Source organism: Oncorhynchus kisutch, linkage group LG4 (assembly GCF_002021735.2).
Source record: "Oncorhynchus kisutch isolate 150728-3 linkage group LG4, Okis_V2, whole genome shotgun sequence".
NCBI lineage: Eukaryota > Metazoa > Chordata > Actinopteri > Salmoniformes > Salmonidae > Oncorhynchus > Oncorhynchus kisutch.
The window spans coordinates 58,552,582-58,575,791 of record NC_034177.2 but is presented as its reverse complement, the minus strand read 5'-3'; the positions used below and the strand labels follow the sequence as shown (position 1 = coordinate 58,575,791).

Genomic DNA, 23,210 nt, shown 5'->3' with positions numbered 1-23,210 from the left:
GGGATTCATTATCTCTTTGGAATATTTCCTTAGTGATATTAGGCAGTTTTATAAGTATAAAAGTCCCCGGATTAGTCCGTAGAAGGGGCTCCCAGATAAGTAAGGCCTGTTCGTGTGTATGTTTTTGACCTATGGTTTACCACACACACACACACCAGTTATGAATATTTGTTATTGGCGTTAATACCGTGGGATTTATTGTGTGGGGTCTTTTCAATTTGGTTTTAACCTCAATCCAGAAACCAGGTCTATTTTTTTATTTATTAACGTGCACGTTTTTCCGGCGTACGACCTCCAGATGGCAGGGACGGATTTTTAGATCCCGGCTTCGAAGGACCAATTGTTGAAGGAATTTAGATTCCTCTGTTTTAATTCCCAATTACAATTAAACACTCTGTCAATTCATAAGAATTTGTATGACCCTTATTTTATAAGAATGGACAGAGCCTTTAATCAAGAGAGTACTGAGATCATACACATTTTTCCACAGGTTATAAACTGAAAATGACGTCAGCGTTTTCTAAATGTTCCGTCTCTTCTTGACACTGGTAGAAAGGCTCTATAGATCTCAAGCCTTCCCTCCTCGCCTAGAGCCAAGGTCAGTCAGTGTAGATAAGCATTCTAGACAGTCTGGAGATAGTTCATTCATTTGTACCAAAGAACAGACCATCATTGTTCTAAACTCTTGACTACATTATATTCAATACTGGGAGCAAGAGAGAACATTCATACATATACAGTAACATTTAGTATTCTGATTAGTACATGTATAGTAACATAATAGTATTCGGATTAGTCAGTCCTGATTGAAATGTATACATAATTAGTCATCATTGATAAAAATTCCCTTAACAGGTTATTAGAGAACACTAGATGATAGCTTGAGTCAACCATGAACGGGTTGTTTTACCATGTCGTCAAAATGTGTATGTTAAATCGCATCAATACATATGGATTGCTGGATGGTACGGTACAATTAATTGCATACAAGACTCATGTTCTGTGTCTTTGCGTAAGCAAAAAGGATGAAAATTAAGGAGACGGGCATGGAGACTAGCATCCCATGGGCATAGAATGGAACGGCTGGACGGTTCTTTCCTCAGTCTTCGTCTCATCAAGGGTGGTGTGAAATTATTAAACATGCATTTTTCTCATTCCCTGTTCAAGTCAACATGTTTTTAGGTGTGGTGGAACATAAGTGTTCCAGAGGAGGGATTAATGTATATTTACTAATTGATTTGAGAATGTTTTAGTATGTTTACAACTGTAGAAAGGGAATTAGGAGTAGTGACTATTGTGTTATGGGTTGGATGGAATGATACACTTAGGTTGGAGTCATTAAAACTCGTTTTTAAACCGCTCCACAAATGTCTTGTTAACAAACTATAGTTTTGGCAAGTCGGTTAGGACATCTAGGATATTTAGTGCATGACATAAGTTATTTTTCCAACAATTGTTTACAGACAGATTATTTCACTTATAATTCACTGTATCACAATTCCAGTGGGTCAGAAGTTTACATACACTAAATTGACTGTGTCTTTAAACAGCTTGGAAAATTCCAGAAACTGTCATGGCTTTAAAAGCTTCTGATAGGCTAATTGCAGCTGTCATACCGCTCAGGAAGGAGATGCGATCTGTCTCCTAGAGATTAACGTACTTTGGTGCGACAAGTGCAAATCAATCCCAGAACAGCAAAGGACCTTGTGAAGATGCTGGAGGAAACAGGTACAAAAGTATCTATATCCACAGTAAAACGAGTCCTATAACGACATAACCTGAAAGGCAGCTCAGCAAGACAGAAGCCACTGCTCCAAAACCGCCAGACTTCGGTTTGCAACTGCACATGGGGACAAAGATGATACTTTTTGGAGAAATGTCCTGTGGTCTGATGAAACAAAAATAGAACTGTTTGGCCATGATGACCATCGTCATGTTTGGAGGAAAAAGGGAGAGGCTTGCAAGCCGAAGAACACCATCCCAACCATGAAGCACGGGGGTGGCAGCATCATGTTGTGGGGGTGCTTTGCTGCAGGAAGGACTGGTGCACTTCACAAAATAGATGGCTTCATGAGGATATGTTAAAGCATGGTTCGCAAATGGGTCTTCCAAATGGACAATTACCCCAAGCATTCTTCATAAAGACAATGCTACCAAATACTAATTGAGTGCATTTAAACTTCTGGCCCACTGGGAATGTGATGAAAGAAGTAAAAGCTGAAATCATTCACTATTATTCTGACATTTCCCATTCTTAAACTAAAGTGGTCATCCTAACTGACCTAAGACAGGGAATTTTTACTAGGATTAAAAGTGAAAAACGGAGTTTAAATGCATTTGGCTAAGGTGTATGTAAACTTCTGACTTCAACTGTATGTGTACATTTATTTTGCAACGCTTACGCACGTGACCTGTGTGGTCAGCATGTGACACAGCATGGTACCTTCAGGCCTCTGTGCAAGCTGTGTTGCTACAGATGCTGGTTCAAAAACCCACGCTGGCCTCGACTGGGAGGCCCATGAGATTGTAGGTTTTTGGTTTCTCTCCCTCTAAAAACATTAATAAATCATTCTAAATAACAACCTGGCTTTATTTACAAATCGGTAACAATGTCTCACCCCATGTTCAAGAAGAATGGCCTTTTGCCTCGCTCATTTTACGTTATTTGAAAACAAAATCTCCAAAATATTGTTATTTGTTAAACAAAGCGATTATTACTAATCTAGAATTATAATTTTGAAAAAAGGTTTTCAAACACTTGTAGCCCGATTAGCAGCATAATCAAAGTGAGGAAAATCGGTGATCTGCTGTATACTTATGGTCTATACCTTTCCAATACTCCTCACGCCGCCTGAAACTCCAACCTTAACACAGTTACCATTCAAAAACGAGAACAGACTAAATGGACATTGGACATTTTCATCAAGCCAGCTTCTTTATGGTGCTACCCATTCCAGGGTTAGGACCGTAACCGCGAGAGGACTTGAAAATGAGTCGGAGCTGAGATGTATTTTGGTATGTTTATTTAGTTATGTTAAACTTGGATTAGCTAACACAACATGCCATTGGAACACAGGAGTGATGGTTGCTGATAATGGGCCTCTGTACACCTATGTAGATATTCCATAAAAAAATCTAATGTTTCCAGCTACAATACTCATTTACAACATTAACAATGTCTACACTGTATTTCTGATCAATTTATGTTATTTTAATGGACAATAACTTGTTTTCTTTCAAAAACAAGGGCATTTCTAAGAGATCCCACACTTTTGAACAGTAGTGTGTCTGTAATAAATATATATATATATATATATATATATATATATATATATATATATATATATATATATATATATATATATATATATATATATATATATATATATACACACACACACACATACATACACACACACAGTACCAGTCAAAAGTTGGGACACACCTACTCATTTAAGGGACCTTCTTTATTTTTAAATTTTTCTACATTGTAGAATAATAATTTAATAATTAAAACAAGTGTTGAAAAAACCCAAAGTATATTCTTCAAAGTAGTCACCCATAGCCTTGATGACAGCTTTGCACACTCTTGGCATTCTCTCAATCAGCTTAACCTGGAATGCTTTTCCAACAGTCTTGAAGGAGTTCCCAAATATGCTGAGCACTTGTTGGCTGCTTTTCCTTCACTCTGTGGTCCAACTCATCCCAAACCATCTCAATTGGGTTGAGGTCGGGTGATTGTGTTGGTCATCTGACAGATTTCCACCGGTCTAATGTTCATTCCTTTACAGAGTTCAAGTAACAGACATCTCAACATCAACTGTTCAGAAGGGACTGCAGGAATCAGGCCTTCGTGGTCAAAATGCTGCAAAGAAACCACTATGGACACCAATAAGAAGAAGATACTTGCTTGGGCCAACAAACACGAGCAATGGACATTAGACTGGTGGAAATCTGTCCTTTGGTCTGATGAGATCAAATTTGAGATTTTTGGTTCCTATCGCCATGTCTTTGTGAGATGCAGAGTAGGTGAACGGATGATCTCTGCATGTGTGGTTCCCACTGTGAAGCATGGAGGAGGTGTGTTGGTGTGGGGGTGCTTTGCTGGTGACACTGTATGTGATTTATTTAGAATTCAAGGCACACTTAATGAGCATGGCTACCATAGCATTCTGCAGCGATACGCCATCCAACCTGGTTTGCGCTTAGTGGGACTATCATTTGTTTTTCAACAGGACAATGACCGAAAACACACCTCCAGGCTGTGTAAGGGCTATTTGACCAAGGAGAGTGATGGATTGCTGCATCAGATGACCTGGCCTCGAAAACCACCTGACCTCAACCCAATTCAGATGGTTAGGGATGAGTTGGACCGCAGAGTGAAGAAAAAGCAGCCAGCATATGTGGGAATTGAAAATCTAATCCATGAGGTCAAAAGAACTGTCCATAGAGCTCCGAGACAGGATTGTGGCGAGGCACAGATCTGGGGAAGGGTACCAACCAATTTTTGCAGAATTGAAGGTCCCCAAGAACACATTGGCCTCCATCATTCTTAAATGGAGGAAGTTTGGAACCACCAAGTGTCACGACAGCCCACTTGGAGTTTGCCAAAAGACACCTAAAGGACTCTGACAATGAGAAACAAGATTCTCTGGTCTGATGAAATCAAGATTGAACTCTCTCGCCTAAACGCCAAGCGTCACGTCTGGAGGAAACCTGGCACCACCCCTATGGTGAAGCATGGTGGCAGCATTATGCTGTGGGGATGTTTTTCAGCGGCAGGGACTGGGAGACTAGTCAGGATCGAGGGAAAGATGAACGGAGCAAAGTACAGAGAGATCCCTGATGAAAACCTGCTACAGAGTGCTCAGGATCTCAGACTGGGGGCGAATGTTCACTTTCCAACAAGTCTCTGAATGTCCTTGAGTAGCCCAGCCAGAGCCCGGACTTAATCCCGATCGAACATCTCTGGAGACCTGAAAATTGCTGTGCAGCAACATTCCCAATCCAACCTGACAGAGCTTGAGAGGATCTGCAACAAGACTCGAGGCTGTAATCGCTGCCAAAGGTGTTTCAACAAAGTACTGAGTAAAGGGTCTGAATATTTAAGTGAAATGTGATTTCAGTTTTTTTTTTTATATTCTTTTGCAAACATTTCTAAAAACCAGATTTTGTTTTGTCATTATGGGGTATTGTGTGTGGATTTTTAGAATAAGTCTAACGTAACAAAATGTGGAAAAAGTCAAGGGGTCTGAATAATTTGCGAGTGCACCGTTATAACTGTTACATTTGTTGCAGCTGTTTCCTGATATGACTGGGTGTCGAGTTAAGTAATCATATCACCTTTCCATGAGTTAATATTTATTACCAACAATTTTCCTTTCACATACAAAGTGTACATTTTAATCAATAAACTCCTCCCCACCAGAAAAACAAACAAACAATGTAGGCCTATAATTGAAGCCCTTTCAAATTGCAGCTAAACATAAAATCAGCAGATGCAGGAAAAAAAAGAAGCTAAAGTATATATATAAACACACACACTAAAGGAAAAGTAAATCATTTAATACCAGCGGAGAACTAGGATACATGTTGCTATTCTCTCTGGGAAACGTACTTGTCCACCACAGAATACTAGTCCAGAGGGCGATGAGTTGGATGAGTAAAGCAGACTAAAAGGACTGCAATCTAACTAGCTCAACGTTCAGACTCATTTATAAACATCCAGGCTGGCAGAAGACAAATCAGGTAACGAGGTATTCCTTTAAAAAGCATATTTGAATTGACATGTCGATGTAGGTAGTGTCCTAACCAGGAGAAGAGCCGCCGCTCAGTAGCTCGACATTCAAGTGCGTGCAACGTATGACGCCGCAGATGGAAATGTGGCGTACACAGCCGACATGGTTCCTCATTCTGCTTGGCATGGAATCCCACCTGTTCTACATAGTATCTTTCTACCTGAACGTTCTGTCCTCCCGGATAAGCAGCTGGTTAGTGGTACATGTTCCTCGCCGCGCCTCGTGAAGTCAAGTACGAGAGCAGCTGCATTACAGAAGGAGCGCTGAAGCGTCTAAAACGTCTCGTCCCATCTTCACAAATTCGAAAACGATTTGGAGGTTAGGGTTCGTCTCTCTTGGTTAAAGGGCCAGAGCACTGGATTGGTGACCAAAAAAAGAAAAAATCGAGAGACGTTTTCGAGCCGATGGCCCACCTTTTGAGGCGAGGCACGTTCGTTTTAGCGTGCACCGGGATGGTGGAGTTTGCCCATTTTAGACCATCCAAGGGCAACCAGGCAAGCTAAAATGAACGCATCCCATTGTCATGTCCCCTTATGTATTTGTCAGGTGGATTGACAGTAGATAAGAGTGCATGGTAATCATCGGCGATCTACAGTACAGTGCAATAGGCCCCTTGGAGATCTCCACAGGTACAAAAGTCCTATTGAAAGGCAATACATAAACATAAAAATAGCACTGTAAAAAAAAGCATGGCCAAAAACAAAAAGGGTTAAGGGACTAGACTGAGAACCATGTTTTTAGTGAGTGGAAACACACGTGGCCAATTCCACATCTTCCTCTCTTCGAGGTTATTAATTTCTACTCCGGTGGGTTTCCAGGAAATAACTCTCTCGTCTCCTTGAACACTCAATCGTATGCTTTCCTCTGCATGTAAGTCACTTAAGTTTAAGTAAACTATTGGGGAACCTGTAGCACACCACAAAGAGACAAATGGTTTTTTCACTCGGGAGTTAAACTACAGTATAGGTGGAAGCATAAACCGCTCTTTACTCTGTAAGCTACAGGGACCACCTGCTCAAAGGCCCCTTTTCCCTAACCCCCCCCCCCCACATCAGCTAGGCCTAAACCAAAGTGCAGTGTCAGGATATAAGGCCAAGTCTCAAATCACTCCCTATACTCTATACACTGCACTACCTTCGACCAGACAAAAATAACATGTTACATTGAGAAGAGAGCGCAATTTGAGATGCAGCAGTATCTAAATACACCCCCCGACAGGCACAGATGCCCATTCGGCTACTGACAATCAGGTCACATGGTCCGAAAGGCTAATGGGAGTAGATGGCACCTGACCAGCTCCTACTTCATGGAGCCGCATGGGGATCAGTCACTGCCACTCCACTCTGGACACCAATGACAAGAGGGAAACCGTCCACCATAAACACACACGGCTTTACAGGGCTGCAGACGACTACTTTGGCTCTTACAGTTTTGGATTCTGTTTCATTCCAGCAGAGCTCTGGGCCTCTAGTGGCAGCACAGTGAATCTGTACAAGCCGCTTTGTTTCGGATCACTATCTAAAAACAGGGATGCCTCTAGCCTTGTCTAGTCCAGGTGGTTGAAGTGTAAAATCGTCAAGTACCGGTAGGTTTGTAAAAGTAACAGACAGTTATCCTTAGGCCCAGATGACTGAAGCGCTCTACACAGCTCCGTGGTTGCTTGGCTCGCCGGGCTGTCTCAGGAGCTGCGTCCCGTGATGTCGTCGTTGTCCTCAGAGGCTGCGGCCCATGATTATGATGTTTTTGGGGAAGCCCTCCATCTTGGCGACCTCGAAGCAACCCAGCTTACTGTAGAAGTCTATCATCCTCTTGTCCGCCTGACGCACCTCACAGAAGGCACCGATGGAACCTGGTGCAGATTAACATAAGTAAGTAACAGTTACGGTAACACTACTTCAAACCTGCTGACATGCTTTATGTCATTTGTTATAAGCATGTGTGAGCCTTAATGTACTATTATAAGGCTAATAATGTCACGTCTATGTATAACTCAAAATGGCTGGCACTTATAGTTAGGACCATTACGAGATGATAATACAACTTTACAATAAGTGGGTCCTACATGCTCATGACAACCATCCTTATGCGTTAGAATTGGGATGCGGACAACTGAAGTTTCCGATAGTAGATTCATAGATGGTTGCGAGGGACCATTCATAGACTAGCAAATGTGCTTTATTGAGACAGGTTCTGTAGACACCACCTACCATTGGCCTTGAGGCAGGAAAGCAGGCATCCCATCATGCTCTTAGCCACGCTGGGATCGATGACTTTGGCATGGATGTCCATCTTAATGAGGGAAGGGAAGTTGGAGAGGAACGACTCTGGGAGGCCCTCCTCCTCCTCATGGAAACTCAACATCATCTTCTACAGGAAGGAAAGAGAAATTGTTTGACATTTTAGTCATTGAGCAGACACTCTCGTCCAGGGTAACGTACAATAATACCCATTCCAGGGGAACAATGCCCAGCTGAACCGTACTGCGCTGGCTTGGTTATTTTCCTTTCACAGGCCAGTCAGTCTAGTGCAGCTCTGATTGGCTTAGTTCAATAGTGTGAAAGGGATATTTGTGCATTTGACTAAAGTAGGCAACAGATATCGCGCTCATTGCACAGCTTATAAAAAAGAAAAAAAGAATAAGTGTCAGTGTGTTGGAGTAAAAGAAAAAGTGTAAGAAACGGAGTGAACCCAGTCTCCTACCTCAGCATCAGAGAGGTCCTTCTGGCAGTCAGGCTTGTTGTATTTCTCCTGCATGGAGGGGATCCAGCTCATCTTACACTTCTTGACAAAGGGCTTGACGTCCACGGTGCCCAGAGCGTAACCACAGATCCCCTCCTCGTCCTCCAGGACAAATCCATAGTCTGGACTCAGGTTCAGGAACCCTCCTACTAACCTGGAAAAACAGAGAAACATACTGTTAGTTAGGTATACGACATTGAAAATAAACTCCAGCCCACCAATCATTTTGCTGCACAGATTTAATGTTTGTTTAATGTTTTTACCATCGTTTAAGTCTCAATAGAACCTTCATTAGGGTGAATTGTCTCCACTTCCATTTTTTTCCCTTCAAAATAATGTTGGGCGACAACTAAAATGTAAAAAAAAAAAGACCTTACCTGTCTCCTATGAGGTCTGGCTCCTCTCCACCGAAGGGCAGTTCCTCCACTCCTTCAGAGTACATCTCTCTGCAGATCTTATACACTGCATGCTGGAACACACACAGACACACACAGATGAGCCTAGAAGCAGTATTTAAAAACGAGGATAGCTCAGATGGGAATACCAACAGCGTGCTGTTACACCCAGTATGTTCAGCTAATCACTGAGTGAATACAGGAATCAGTGATCCAGAGGGGAAATTACACTCACCCATACCCACAGACACACCCACTGATGTAGAGGGAAAATGCTGTATTTTTTAAATAATTTTTTAAACTCTCCTCACCTCATCTTTAGGATAGCAGGGCCTGATGGAATAGATTTTGGATGTTGGCAGTGCGGGGGGAGGCTGGAAGAAAAGATCGTTTGCACCGTCGATCGGCAAAAATCTCTGTCGGGGATCAAAAGAAACCGTTTCAGTCAAACTGACACCAGGCACCGGGTCTCTGCATTCACCGTTTCAGACACCTTTGCTACTGCTGGGACACTGTGGCACCAACAACAGCTGCATGTCAAAGGCAGGCTAAAACCAGCCAATGATCCAAGACTTACTGCTGGGCTTCTGTGGTACTTTTGGCTCAACAGTGAACAGCAGCAGCAAATCATCACATCTGTTCTTATGAGAGCATAGCGTATACAGGATGTTTTCTTTTTAAAGACAGGAATATGAGTTATAGGTGTATATTGGAAGAGCAAAGGCTTGGTCTCAGAAAAGGTGCTGCTGGCTAAAGGAGATGTTGCTGATCCATTCCCCGTGGCTGGTCTAAGGCATCGCTTCGAGCTGTCGCGCTGCGCAGGGCCGGGCCCGTGGCCCTCCTGTAAAGAGAAGTCATGATGCTGGCGCTGACAATGAGACAAAACTCCAGGAGCAAAACACTATTCTAACATACAATGCCTCGCGAAAGTCTACACACCCCTTACACAATGTTCACATTTTGCCGCCTTAAAATGTAAAGAAAAAACAAACAAACATTCAATTGAAAAGGTGGAGTAGGTTGTGTACATCAGTAGGAAAACAAAGTGAAAGAAAAATGATAAAACATTTTCCAAACGAATAAAATAAAACGTATATTTCTTGTTTGCATATGTTTTCACCCCCCAGTACTTGGTGGAAGCACCTTAGGAAACCATTTTGAATAAGACTCTACCAGCTTTGGACAAGTCCATTGGTTCTGTCAAAATTGCTCCAGGTAAGTCAACTTGGTTGGGCATCATGGATGGACAGCCATATTCAAACCTCGTCTCTGATATCAAGCAGATTCCAGTCAGGACTGAGACTGGATCATTCAGGAACACTCAACAACTATTGGAAAGTAATTCTGGTGTGTATTTGGCATTAAAATGTGTGTATTTTCCCACTGAAAAATCCAGGGTTAGGTGTTCAGAAGACTGAGGCGGGGTTTCCTCTAACGTTTTAACTGAGCCATTCTCCTTTTAGATATTTTTTTAGATTGTGACAAAATCTCCAGTCCCTGACAGTGACAAACACCATAACATGATGCCACCACCACAATACTTAGGAAACACAGACGATACACAGCATTGCATTCACTCCACATTACAGGCATGTATGACAAAGTGAAAAGGAGGAATCCTGTGTTAATTAATACTGCAAGACAACACAGCAAACACAATAACTTCTGGTCCTAAATTTAAAGAGAATGCAATACAACACAGAGTGAAACCCTATATTTGGTGGCAGCATTAAGTTCGTCATCGTCAGGGGGAGTTTGTCAGGATCCCAAAAAATTTGAAATGGACCAAAGCCCAGGTAAAAAGTTGGAGGAAACACCCAACTCAGTCTTCTGAAAACCTAGCCCTGCGAAAACCTAGCCCCTCAATGACACACCAGAATGGCTTTCCAAGAAGTGTTGAGTGTTCCTGAGTGGTCCAGTCTCAGTCATGACTTGCATTTGCTTGAAAATCATAGACAAGGTTTGAATATTGCTGTCCATTTTCTATAATTTTTCTTTCACTTTAAAAATGTGTAGTAGATTGCGTAGATTGGGGAAAAAAATTCTAATTTTATCCCTTTTTCAATTGAATTTTAAGGCAGCAAAATGTGAAAACTGTGCAAGGGGTGTAGATTTTCATCAGTGACCGTATATTAAACATTAGATACAGCTAAAGACCAAGTCTGGAACCAACAGGACCCAGAACAACTTCTAGTTAACCAAACAGCTACCCGGACTTTCTGCATTGACCTTTCTTGCACAAACTTTGACTCATCACATATCCTGCTGCTATCGTTTACTATCTGTCACTTTATTCACAGCTATATGTACACACAGTGCATTCATAAAGTTAACTTTTCCCACATTTTTACATTAGAACCTTATTCTAAAATGGATAACACCCCCCCCCCCCCCCCATCAATCTACACACAATACCCCATAATGACAAAGGAAAAACAGGTTTTAGAATTTTTTGCTCATTTCCAAAAATACAAAAACTGAAATATCACATTTACATAAGTAGTCAGACCCTTTACTCAGTACTTTGTTGAAGCACCCTCGGCAGCGATTACAGCCTTGAGTCTTCATGGGTATGACACTACAAGATTGGGACACCGGTATTTGAGAGGTTTCTCCCATTCTTCTCTGCAGATCCTCTCAAGCTCTGTCAGGTTGGATGGGGAGCAATGCTGCACAGCTATTTTCAGGTCTCTCCAGAGATGTTCGATCGGGTTCAAGTCTGGGAAAGTCAAGGACATTCAGAGAGTTGTCCCGAAGCCAGTCCTGCGTTGTCTTGGCTGTGTGCTTAGGGACGTTGTACGGTTGGAAGGTGAACCTTCGCCCCAGTCCGAGGTCCAGAGCCCCTCGGGCAGGTTTTAAATCAAGGATCTCCGTACTTTGCGCCGTTCCTCTTTGCCTCAATCCTTACTAGTCTCCCAGTTACCGCTGCTGAAAAACATCTCCACAGCATAATGCTGCCACCACAATGCTTCACCGTAGGGATGGTGCCAGGTTTTCTCCAGACGTGACACTTGGTATTCAGGCCAAAGAGTTCAATCTCGGTTTCATTAGACCAGAGAATCTTGTTTCTCATGGTCTGAGTCCTTTAGGTGTCTTTTGGCAAACTCAAAGCGGGCTGGCATGTGCCTTTTACTGAGGAGTGGCTTCCATCTGGCCACTCTACCATAAAGGCCTGATTGGTGAAGTGCTGCAGAGATGGTTGTCCTTCTGGAATGTTCTTCCATTTCCACAGAGAAACTCTGGAGCTCTGTCAGAGTGACCATCAGGTTCTTAGTCACCACCCTGACCAAGGCCCTTCTCCCCCGATTGTTCAGTTTGGCAGGGCAGCCAGCTCTAGGAAGAGTCTTTGTGGTTCCAAACGTCTTCCATTTAAGAATGATTTCCATTTAAGAATGATGGAGGCCACGGTGTTCTTCAACGTTTTGGTACCCTGCCCCAGATTTGTGCCTCGACACAATCCTGTCTCGGAGCTCTACGGACAATTCCTTCAAACTCATGGATTGTTTTTTGGCATGACGTGCACTGTCAACTGTGGGACCGTATATAGACAGGTGTGTGCCTTTCCAAATCATGTCTAATCAATTGAATTTACTACAGGTGGACTCCAATCAAGTTGTAGAAACATCAAGGATGATCAATGGAAACAGGATGCACCAGAGCTCAACTGAGTCTCATAAAGTGTCTGAATACTTATGTGAACAAGTTCTGTTTTTTATTTTGAATACCTTTGCAAACATTTCTAAAAAAAACTGTTTTTGCTTTGTTATTATGGGGTATTGTGTGTAGATTGAGGAAAACAATTATATAATACATTTTAGAATAAGGCTATAACATAACAAAAATGTGGGAAAAGGGACCCGTCTGAATACTTTCCGAATGCACGGTATCTACCTACATTACCTCAGACCCCTGCACATTGATCGGTACTGGTACCCACTTATCGTTAGTATTTTTTATCTAGTATTAATAGTATTGTTACACGTTTTACTTTTCTTTCTCTCTGCATGGTTGGTATGGGCCCTTAAGTAAGCATTTCACTGTTAGTCCACAACTGCTATTTACGAAGCATGTAACAAATAACATTTGATTAGATTTTTATTTGAAGACCAACCACCGAGTCTTTTAAAGAGCAACTACTACAAATAAATAAAAAATCCAACATGGGATATCTGATCTTAGTCTAGGAGTATCGTGTTTGCTCATGGAGTTTTTCTAGGCGGGTGGTGTCACTTGCGTTCTCGTTGGTGCTGCGATGCATACCCTTGCGTGTGCAAAAGGGTAGAATTTTGCGAGACTTTTCCTGCAAATAAATGAGATGCCATGGGAATCTAACCCTAGCAATGCCACGCAGAGAATAGGCAGAATATGCGTGCCCCGTGGAAAAGCAGCATCTCCTTTGGGCAGTCGGCTGAGAGAAATTCAAATTTTAGAAAAACACTGCCTTGGAGGGACTCCTTCAGCTTTTTATGGTGTCAGTTCGCCCTTTTCAGACTGATCAGACCATACCAGATGCTGGTTGGACCAATGTCTTCAGAAACTTACAGGCACACTGTCCAAGACATGGACATTTTATAAAAAAATTCTCATGATTCAGAGGTATAACCCTTCCTAGTCATGATCAGCCCACCTTAGACAGACCAAACCCTTTCACATCTGCTGTTGCGCAACAAACCACTTTCTCTTCAACACAAAACCCGTAATTCATTTTCTTTACTAGCATTACAAACAGTTTTATAATCTGTGAAGTCAGTGCGTAAGCATATACCTGGAACTCTCCTGCTAGACCGCCCCTAAAGGCCCAAGGCTCTTGGTCTCCACTAAGGAACTGTGCAGTAGCCTGACTACGGCACCCTGTTAGGAGCACACAGTGGCGGAGGGACACAGCATTACCATGGGGACCAGAGATAAAACGGGACTAACTGACAGGTCGCAGGTGGGGGGGGGACTTTGGAAAATAATGATAACCTATCACTCCAAAGAAAATGCTTTTTAAATTATATATATTTTTTCATTATATTCGTATGAAAATGGTTTGGTTGGACGTTGGGCTCGAGCAACTAAAGCTTACTTTGGTGTTTCTCAACTGGGAGGAATCATTGAGGTTATAAAGCCTGAATCAATTCGACAGTCGGATTCCGGTTCACTTGCAGTGAGAACTTCCAAGTCATTCACGCTCTAACTAGCCTAATCTGACCTTGGATCAGTGTCTAGGGGAAACTCGTCCTACCGTGTAAGCTTCAGCTGCCGTTGCCCCCCCAGCACCTCATCTGAAGTCACATTCTCATCTAACCTGCCTCATCACATGACCAGGGAGCAGGACTCAAAACAGGAAGAGAGGACAACTGGGAGAGGACAGCTCTGTGCAAAGACACAAAACTAAAAGGGGTGCAAAGTTCAGTGCACCTCAAGTGCCTACACCTACTTTGGTGTTGGCACGCCGCTCCGTTCTTACGAGAGCAACCTTGAACCTATTATTGTCAGTCACACCTTTCAAAACATATGAATGATTGCCATTGCCATCATTGGTTGCTGTGCCTGTGAAGCAGTTTGTGACAAAAAAAAGGTGCTATAGAGTAAGATCAGATTGATAGACGATCCCAAACCTGGTGATGAGGTCTCCTGTCATGTGATGAGACAGACACAGCGCGAGAAGAGGACAGAAGAGTCAACGCTCCTGCTATAAACATCCAGTAGCAACCTCACCCTGACACCTAGAACACTTCCACTGGTGAGGCTGGCCCCACTCAGCATACAGATGCATCCACAGGGAGGAATTCACAGCTCGCTTTCAGGTGCTTGGGAGTAAAGCACCACCACATGCCATTTGTTGATATCAAATAATTATTGGAGACACATATCTATGTAAATAAAACAACAGTTATTTCACAGTTGTTTGTCTCAGTGTTTCACATTGCAATGCAAGTTGCTCGTCGCTTTTGTGAACAAACGACTAGTCACTTTCAAAGCAGCATTTGGAAAATACGGTGTGTACTATAGTTAGTACACACCAGACTGCGAGGGACAGTAGAGAAACTAACATTCTGAAAGCCAGATGTGAACTCCAGTGTGTAGGTGCATCCAGTGCTGGTTTAAGCCTCTTCCATCAAAAGTCCTACTTGTAAAAACAAACATGTTAGAGAGAAAGGAACGGCGCCAGAGAAAAGAAGATCTAAAACATTAACGTTTATCTCTCCGCTCCTCAAGTTCGCTGTGCAAAATGTGACTGTCATTCCATCACCCATATCAAAACATCCGGATCTGATATGAAAATCAAAAAAACAATTAAAAACAATAACCAAATCAGAAAAGGTGGCCTGCGCAGACATTGGCCAGTGGTGATCCACTAGCAGTAGAAACTGGTACTGAGGATTTGTCCATCTGCACACGGTGAAGGGAGAGAACAGTAGAAGATAGTCGTTAGTAAATGTGTCTCAGTCACAACACCAGGGGGGGAGGAGGTAAGACTGACTGCCGGCTGCACAGCTACAGACCAATAAGGGGACAGATACTTAGAACATAATCTCTTTGATCGGGCCTCGAGCGCGGTTTAGTTATAATAGAGAAGCGTGACAAGACATACCGACTGGTTCACCGGATGTGGGAAAGCCTTTAGATTGCTTTATGTTCTGGTCTAGCTAGCCCACAGCTGGTCACGCTTTAGAAAGACCTAAAAAATGGTTCTCTAGCTTCTAAATTGTTCTACTGGTTTAAGACTTCATAACACCGTTATAGCTTCGATTTAGCTGTAGTTCTGCCAGTGTGGGTTTGCTGCCTGCTGTGTACTGTATAGGTTAGAGCTCTCAGCTCTGGACAAAAACCTGTGAATGAAACATGGTTATTGTGTAACATACAGGCCATGCTGGTGCTTCAGGGTTGATCAAAATAGCTTCCAATGGCTACAGAAGATCACTCACAGAAATGTTGTTCTGACTCTTATCAAGACATGTTACATGCAGGTGAAGTGTGTCTGTGCGCACATGTGCGTTCATGCATCCGTGAGTAGTGTGTGAGTTGGAGTGATTTTAATTTCAAGGAGTATGGGCTTTGATACAGCTAGAAGAAAGTATTCAGTGGAGGCTAAGCACTCTGAGCCATCAATAACACTGGTACATAGAGCATGTGTTGAGAATAGGCTCGGCACCGACATTGCTGACCTCTGCATTACTCAGTGAGGGCATTTTATGAAATGAATCGTTTCAATGCGGATCGATAATAAAATTGGCTCAGATATTCGATCACTATCTTTGTTCATGCACCAGAATGGCCTTTCACTGTCAGTCACCTCGCTCTCCAAGCTCACAGAGCGGGGTGGAAGTGGGGGGGTTACCCTTGCGTCCCACCCCCCAGACACAGGCTGGCAGCAGGTTCTGTCTGTGTGTGTGTGAACGCAGCAGCCACCACACACAGCAAGCAGCAGTACCCGATCTCTGGACCTGTCACTACTGATACTGACAATTCACTTAGTTGTGGTGGACCAATTCATTTAGGGTTACTGTAGAGGGTGACTAGCAGTGCAAGCGGCATTCAGTTAGTCAAAGTAAAAATCAACAAATCAAAAAGTGCACTAAAACGGAATAAAAACAACAATTGAAAAGCAATGTAGCGGATGTCGATGTCTGTCGCTGAAAGATATATATAAGTGAAGCCGAAGTGATCCTAAAACTAACTGGGAGAGCTGACAATAAGAGTGAGTCTGTCTGAGTGAGTCTGTCTGCTCTAGACTCACCTTGAACACAGGTGAACAGAGATTAAAATGTTGCATTGCCAAGTCCACAAACATGCTTAATCATCTGTTAAGCAGACTGGGGAGTGGGCACTATAGATACAGTACATGTTCAGATGATTCATTAATATTAATATATTTTTTATTTTACCTTTATTTAACCAGGCAAGTCAGTTAAAGAACAAATTCTTATTTTCAATGACAGCCTAGGAACAGTGGGTTAACTGCCTGTTCAGGGGCAGAACGACAGATTTGTACCTCGTCAGCTCGGGGGTTTGAACTTGCAACCTTCTGGTTACTAGTCCAACGCTCTAACCACTAGGCTACCCTGCCGCCACTATGTACATGACTAAACTACCAAAGACTGGATGGCAGATGAAAGACCATACTGTGGCACTATCAATCTTATCATGGAGAAACTGCAATGTGGCCAAACACACATCTTTAATGCTCATACAGAAGCTTACCAAAATGATATTAATCTTTGTGTATGTATTGAGCTTATCTAAACTAACCATGAGACTTCACCATGAAGCTTAAAGACTTGACATATTTTTCCCATACCTACATCACCAGTAAGAAGTCTGGACACACCTACTCATTCATGGGTTTTTCTTTATTTTGACTAGTTTCTACATTGTAGAATAATAATGAAGACATCAAAATGATGAAATACACACATATGGAATCACGTAGTATTTCAGATTTCAGATCTTTGCCTTGATGACAGCTTTGCACCCTCTTGGCATTCTCTCAACCGGCTCAAATCAAATCGTATTTGTCACATACACATGGTTAGCAGATATTAATGAGAGTGTAGCGAGATGCTAGTGCTTCTCGTTTCTCGTTCTCAAATCAAATACATTTTGATTTGTTTAACACTTTTTTGGTTACTATAAGATTCCATGTGTTATTATATACACCGCTCAAATAAATAAAGGGAACACTAAAATAACACATCCTAGATCTGAATGAATGAAATATTCTTATTAAATACTTTTTTCTTTACATAGTTGAATGTGCTGACAACAAAATCACACAAAAATGATCAATGGAAATCAAATGTATCAACCCATGGAGGTCTGGATTTGGAGTCACACTCAAAATTAAAGTGGAAAACCACACTACAGGCTGATCTAACTTTGATGTAATGTCCTTAAAACAATTCAAAATGAGGCTCAGTAGTGTGTGTGGCCTCCACGTGCCTGTATGACCTCCCTATAACGCCTGGGCATGCTCCTGATGAGGTGGCGGATGGTCTCCTGAGGGATCTCCTCCCAGACCTGGACTAAAGCATCCGCCAACTCCTGGACAGTCTGTGGTGCAACGTGGCGTTGGTGGATGGAGCGAGACATGATGTCCCAGATGTGCTCAATTGGATTCAGGTCTGGGGAACGGGCGGGCCAGTCCATAGCATCAATGCCTTCCTCTTGCAGGAACTGCTGACACTCTCCAGCCACATGAGGTCTAGCATTGTCTGGCATTCGGAGGAACCCAGGGCCAACCGCACCAGCATATGGTCTCACAAGGGGTCTGAGGATCTCATCTCGGTACCTAATGGCAGTCAGTCTACCTCTGGCGAGCACATGGAGGGCTGTGCGCCCCCCCCAAAGAAATGCCACCCCACACCATGACTGACCCACCGCCAAACCGGTCATGCTGGAAGATGTTGCAGGCAGCAGAACGTTCTCCACGGCGTCTCCAGACTCTGTCAAGTCTGTCACGTGCTCAGTGTGAACCTGCTTTCATCTGTGAAGAGCACAGGGTGCCAGTGGCGAATTTTCCAATCTTGGTGTTCTCTGGCAAATGCCAAACGTCCTGCACGGTGTTGGGCTGTAAGCACAACCCCCACCTGTGGACATCGGGCCCTCATACCACCCTCATGGAGTCTGTTTCTGACCGTTTGAGCAGACATGCACATTTGTGGCCTGCTGAGGGTCATTTTGCAGGGCTCTGGCAGTGCTCCTCCTGCTCCTCCTTGCACAAAGGCAGAGGTAGCGGTTCTGCTGCTGGGTTGTTGCCCTCCTACGGCCTCCTCCACGTCTCCTGATGTACTGGCCTGTCTCCTGGTAGCGCCTCCATGCTCTGGACACTACGCTGACAGACACAGCAAACCTTCTTGCCACAGCTCGCATTGATGTTCCATCCTGGAGCTGCACTACCTGAGCCACTTGTGTGGGTTGTAGACTCTGTCTCATGAGTGAAAGCACCACCAGCATTCAAAAGTGACCAAAACATCAGCCAGGAAGCATAGGAACTGAGAAGTGGTCTGTGGTCACCACCTGCAGAACCACTCCTTTATTGGGGGTGTCTTGCTAATTGCCTATAATTTCCACCTGTTCAATTCTATTCCATTTGCACAACAGCATGTGAAATTTATTGTCAATCAGTGTTGCTTCCTAAGTGGACAGTTTGATTTCACAGAAGTGTGAATGACTTGGAGTTACATTGTGTTGTTTAAGTGTTCCCTTTATTTTTTTGAGCAGTGTAGTTTAGATGTCTTCACCATTATGATACAATGTAGAAAAAAAATAGAAAAAAATATTATATATATATATATAATATTTTTTTCTATTTTTTTTCTACATTGTATCATATATATATATATAGTAAAAATAATGACAAACCCAGGAGTGAGTAGGTGTGTCCAAATTTTTGACAAGTACTGTATGTGTGTTTCATGTCCTACACTTACTGTTTGAGGCTCTGAGAAGTCGGAATCAAGCTGTACCGTTTCAGGTGTCCATACCGTATGTACCTGTTCAGTGTGTGTGTTTGTGAGAGAGTGTGTGTGTCCATGCATACCTAGCCACTGGACAAAGGACTTGACCATGGACATGATGCTCTTGATGTCCCAGATGTAGGGGTAGAGGTCATAGAGGATGGTGCGGTTGGCTGAGTTAGACAGCCTGGTGAACATCTGGATGACCGAGCAACACATCTCCTCAAACCTCTCCGCCCGGGACTGCCACTCCACTACCTGGAGGACAGGAAACAGGGTGGTGTTCATTAGGGCACATAACAGAAGGGGCTATGATGATTTTTGTTTAACTGTGTAATCGACGACTATGGATGAAGACCGTAATGAAAATAATAGAACCTTCAATTTAATTTCAAAGTCGATAAACTTGACCCAAAAGCAGCAAAGTAAGCCTGGTTTAGGTATAACAGCCGATATAGACAAGACGAGGAAAAACCAGGAAGTTTTAGAATTTTGTGATGTGGAACAAACAGCTGACTGAAAACGGGACCGCCGGGCTTTAAAAAATATGACACATGCAGTTGCCTCCAGTCCAGAGTGGAGATGATTTTTTTTAAAGTGGGCTATTTGAAAAATGATAACTGTGACCTTGGTCACATGACCGCCATTAGTCCTACTAATGAACATGGGCCAGTTGAGACTCTTTTAAAAGACATATGCAATGGTAACATGGTCACTGACAGAACTCATCCACAGCCTTGGACAGAACTAATTGTATCGACTTTCCAGTGTGTGTGCCACTGCATGGATCAAGTTTCGGTGTTTTAGACAAACATCTCAATGGCTGCTTAGAGACACTACACAACCACCTGTGGTAAACCGTGGGGTGTTGGGTTGAGGGTGCAGAGATTAACACAGAGACCGGGAGGTTTTAGTCAGCAAACACAACTTTACTAGGCCATAAAATAAACATAACAAAGAAAAGCACACAGGTTTGGCTCAGTCCTTCTTCTCAGCTTTGGTTCTGTGTCGGTCTCTCCCGCGGTGTGCCACAGTGCTCCTTTTATGTGTCCTCCACAGCTGGTAGGCACTTCCCCTAATTACCTCCACTTAGAGCTATCCATTTCGGGGTGCCCAGCTCGTGTACTCCCAGCAGAGGGAGCCAACGTTGCAGCACATACCTCCCTTCTATTACCACCCCCCGGGGTAGACCTCTCAGGATACCACACACACACCATTTTGTACCGCAGTCGTCACCACCATCAACCCTGAATATTTTTCAGCTCTGAATATCAGAAAAAAATGTAATGACTAACAAAATTAACATAAATAGAATCTCCCTCCTCTCTACCAATACCTGGGTGGCCTGGAGGTTAAAAGCGTTGGGTTAGTAATTGGAAGGGCGCTGGTTCGAATCCCAGAGCCGGTGGAAGGTGGAACAATCTGCCATTCTGCACACCCACTGAAATCTAATCAGCATAATAATAATCCCCATAAAAATGTTAGTTAAAGCTAGAGATATGTTTTTTGGCATCTGCGGGAAAAAGGTGACAGAGCTAGAGAGCGGTGTTTGTCAGACCATTGGACATGGTCACAAAATCGCCTGTGGCGTCTGAACAGTTGGGCCTACAAACTATTATGACACCTCTATGGAAAGGTGACCCCTCTCACGAACATGTTGGTTGTTTTTCTCTAGGACACTCAAGACTCGTCTGAAGGTCCCCCGGTCAATGATGCCTCAGTTTTTCCAGCACTGAGCAAATTTCAGGTCTGCTGAACTTCCGGTGTGCGTTTACCCTGAACACTGAGGCTGTACTTGCTTTAAGTTCAAACTAACAGTGATCAAGTAGGCTACTGTGGCTATTTGTTCATAATAGGCCTACCAGGAGGGGCCTACCATCAAAAACAATGGAGAAAATGCATCCCATAACATGGAAATGGCTGAACGATAGAAAAGCTGACAGTAGCTGCCAATGTGTGGTGTTCAATGTAGGCCTACATTCCATGATAATTTTGAAAAAAACATGCAGGGCTTGACATTAACCAGTTTATCCACTGAAGGACAAGGAGGAGACTGAAAATGTTGTGTTGTTCAAAGCAATAAATGACTTTAAAAAGAGACAGGATTGTGTCAAGACACAGATCTGGGGCAGGGTATGACAGCCTGCTTGGAGTTTGCCAAAAGACACCTAAAGACCTTCAGACCATTAGAAACAAGATGCTCTAGTTACCTTGGTGTTCTTGGGCACAGGGACTATAACAGTCTGCTTAAAACATGTTGGTATTACAGAGTCGGAGAGGGTGAAAATGTCAGTGAAGACACGTGCCAGTTGGTCGGCGCATACTCGCAGTACATGTCCTGGTAATCCGTCTGGCTCTTGTGAATGTTGACCTGTTTAGAAGGTCCCCTTCATGCCTTTCAATGCAAAATAATCCTACTCCTATGCATTCTGCCTACATCAAAACCTCGTTTAGGTATGTTGCATTGAAAGTGGCTAATATTGCATTGGTTCAATCACAATTTCCACAGTAAAGGGAAACATTGATAGAGTGAACTTCAATCCTGTTATTTAAATCTCGTGCTTCTCTGCGCAGGCTGACATTACTTCTGCGCAGCTCCCCCGGGACTACTAAATAAATAAGATACTGTTTAGAGCCCAAAAAATATCATAAATAACAAATGTTTCCTGATCTTTCTTATAGGACAGTTCAAACTTCCACAAATTGTTTTTCCATGTAGCTAATCTGTTATTCAATGCGTTTGTACTGGCTAATAGCAGTAAGGTCAAAAATAATATACATTTAAAAATATATATATATTTTGATACTTCAAGGGGTTTTAAAATTCAAAATCAAACCACAAAATGATGCTTGGTATGACACTCTTAAAGCAATTCCATATAGCTTAGTAGAACCCCTCCCTCGGCTTTGACAGAGGGCTTAAGACTTTTATGGGTTAAATGCGGAAGACACATTTCGGTTGAATGCACTCAGTTGTGGAACTGACTAGGTATCCCCCCCCCCCCCCCCCCCACCTACCTTCTCTGGCTCCTTGCCCTTGCAGTCGACACCGACGGTGCTGCAGTTAGCCCGGAGCCAATTGAACTCCTTGAGCATGTGTAGGGCCTTGGGTCCGTACTCATAGGGCAGGTAGAAGAGCTCAGCCAGCAGGATCAGGTCCTCCAAAGAAAGAGACTCTGCAGTGTACAATACCTTCTCATTGGGACCAAGCACAAAAACATCCTGAAAGACAAACAAAATGTAATTGTTTGAACATATGTCATTTAATTGTAAGTCACTTTGGATAATCTGAGTAGCTTTGTATGTAATTGTCAGACACACACACACACACACACACACACACACACACACACACACACACACACACACACACACACACACACACACACACACACACACACACCTGGGTTCAAATACAATTATGGGTATTTCAATTACTTTCAAAGACATTTGTATGTACAGTGCCCTCGGAAAGTATTCAGACTGATCGACTTTTCCCACATTTTGTTCCTTCACAGACTTATTACAAAATGTATTAAATAAAAATCCTGAGCAAACAGGTTTTTAGAAAGGTTTGCAAATTATTTTAAAAAAACAACAGAAATACCTTATTTGCACAAGTATTCAGGCACTTTGCAATGAGACATGAGTAAGACATTTAACCGTGTTAACCCTCGCAAGGCTGCAGGCCCAGACGGCATCCCCAGCCGCGCCCTTAGAGCATGCGCAGACCAGCTGGCCGGTGTGTTTACGGACATATTCAATCAATCCCTATACCAGTCTGCTGTTCCCACATGCTTCAAGAGGGCCACCATTGTTCCTGTTCCCAAGAA

At 43.0% G+C, this 23,210-nt stretch overlaps 1 protein-coding gene across 3 annotated transcripts in view; it reads right to left on the bottom strand.

The window, feature by feature from the left end:
* Window positions 1-5,344: 5,344 nt before the first annotated feature.
* The window catches only part of LOC109888932 (protein O-GlcNAcase), a 32,857-nt gene continuing 14,991 nt past the window's right edge, over window positions 5,345-23,210 (bottom strand). For 2 of the 3 annotated variants that reach the window (XM_031823306.1, XM_031823308.1), the window contains exons 11-18: window positions 22,396-22,599; window positions 19,461-19,635; window positions 13,698-13,783; window positions 9,244-9,348; window positions 8,915-9,006; window positions 8,499-8,691; window positions 8,006-8,165; window positions 5,345-7,647 (exon numbers count right to left, since the gene is read on the bottom strand). In XM_031823306.1, the coding sequence (XP_031679166.1) occupies window positions 7,511-7,647; window positions 8,006-8,165; window positions 8,499-8,691; window positions 8,915-9,006; window positions 9,244-9,348; window positions 13,698-13,783; window positions 19,461-19,635; window positions 22,396-22,599 (1,152 nt within the window). In that variant the 3' untranslated portion in view covers window positions 5,345-7,510. Of the gene's footprint in view, window positions 7,648-8,005; window positions 8,166-8,498; window positions 8,692-8,914; window positions 9,007-9,243; window positions 9,774-13,697; window positions 13,784-19,460; window positions 19,636-22,395; window positions 22,600-23,210 lie in introns of all 3 variants that reach the window. The other variant, XR_004209805.1, reaches the window with a different exon arrangement.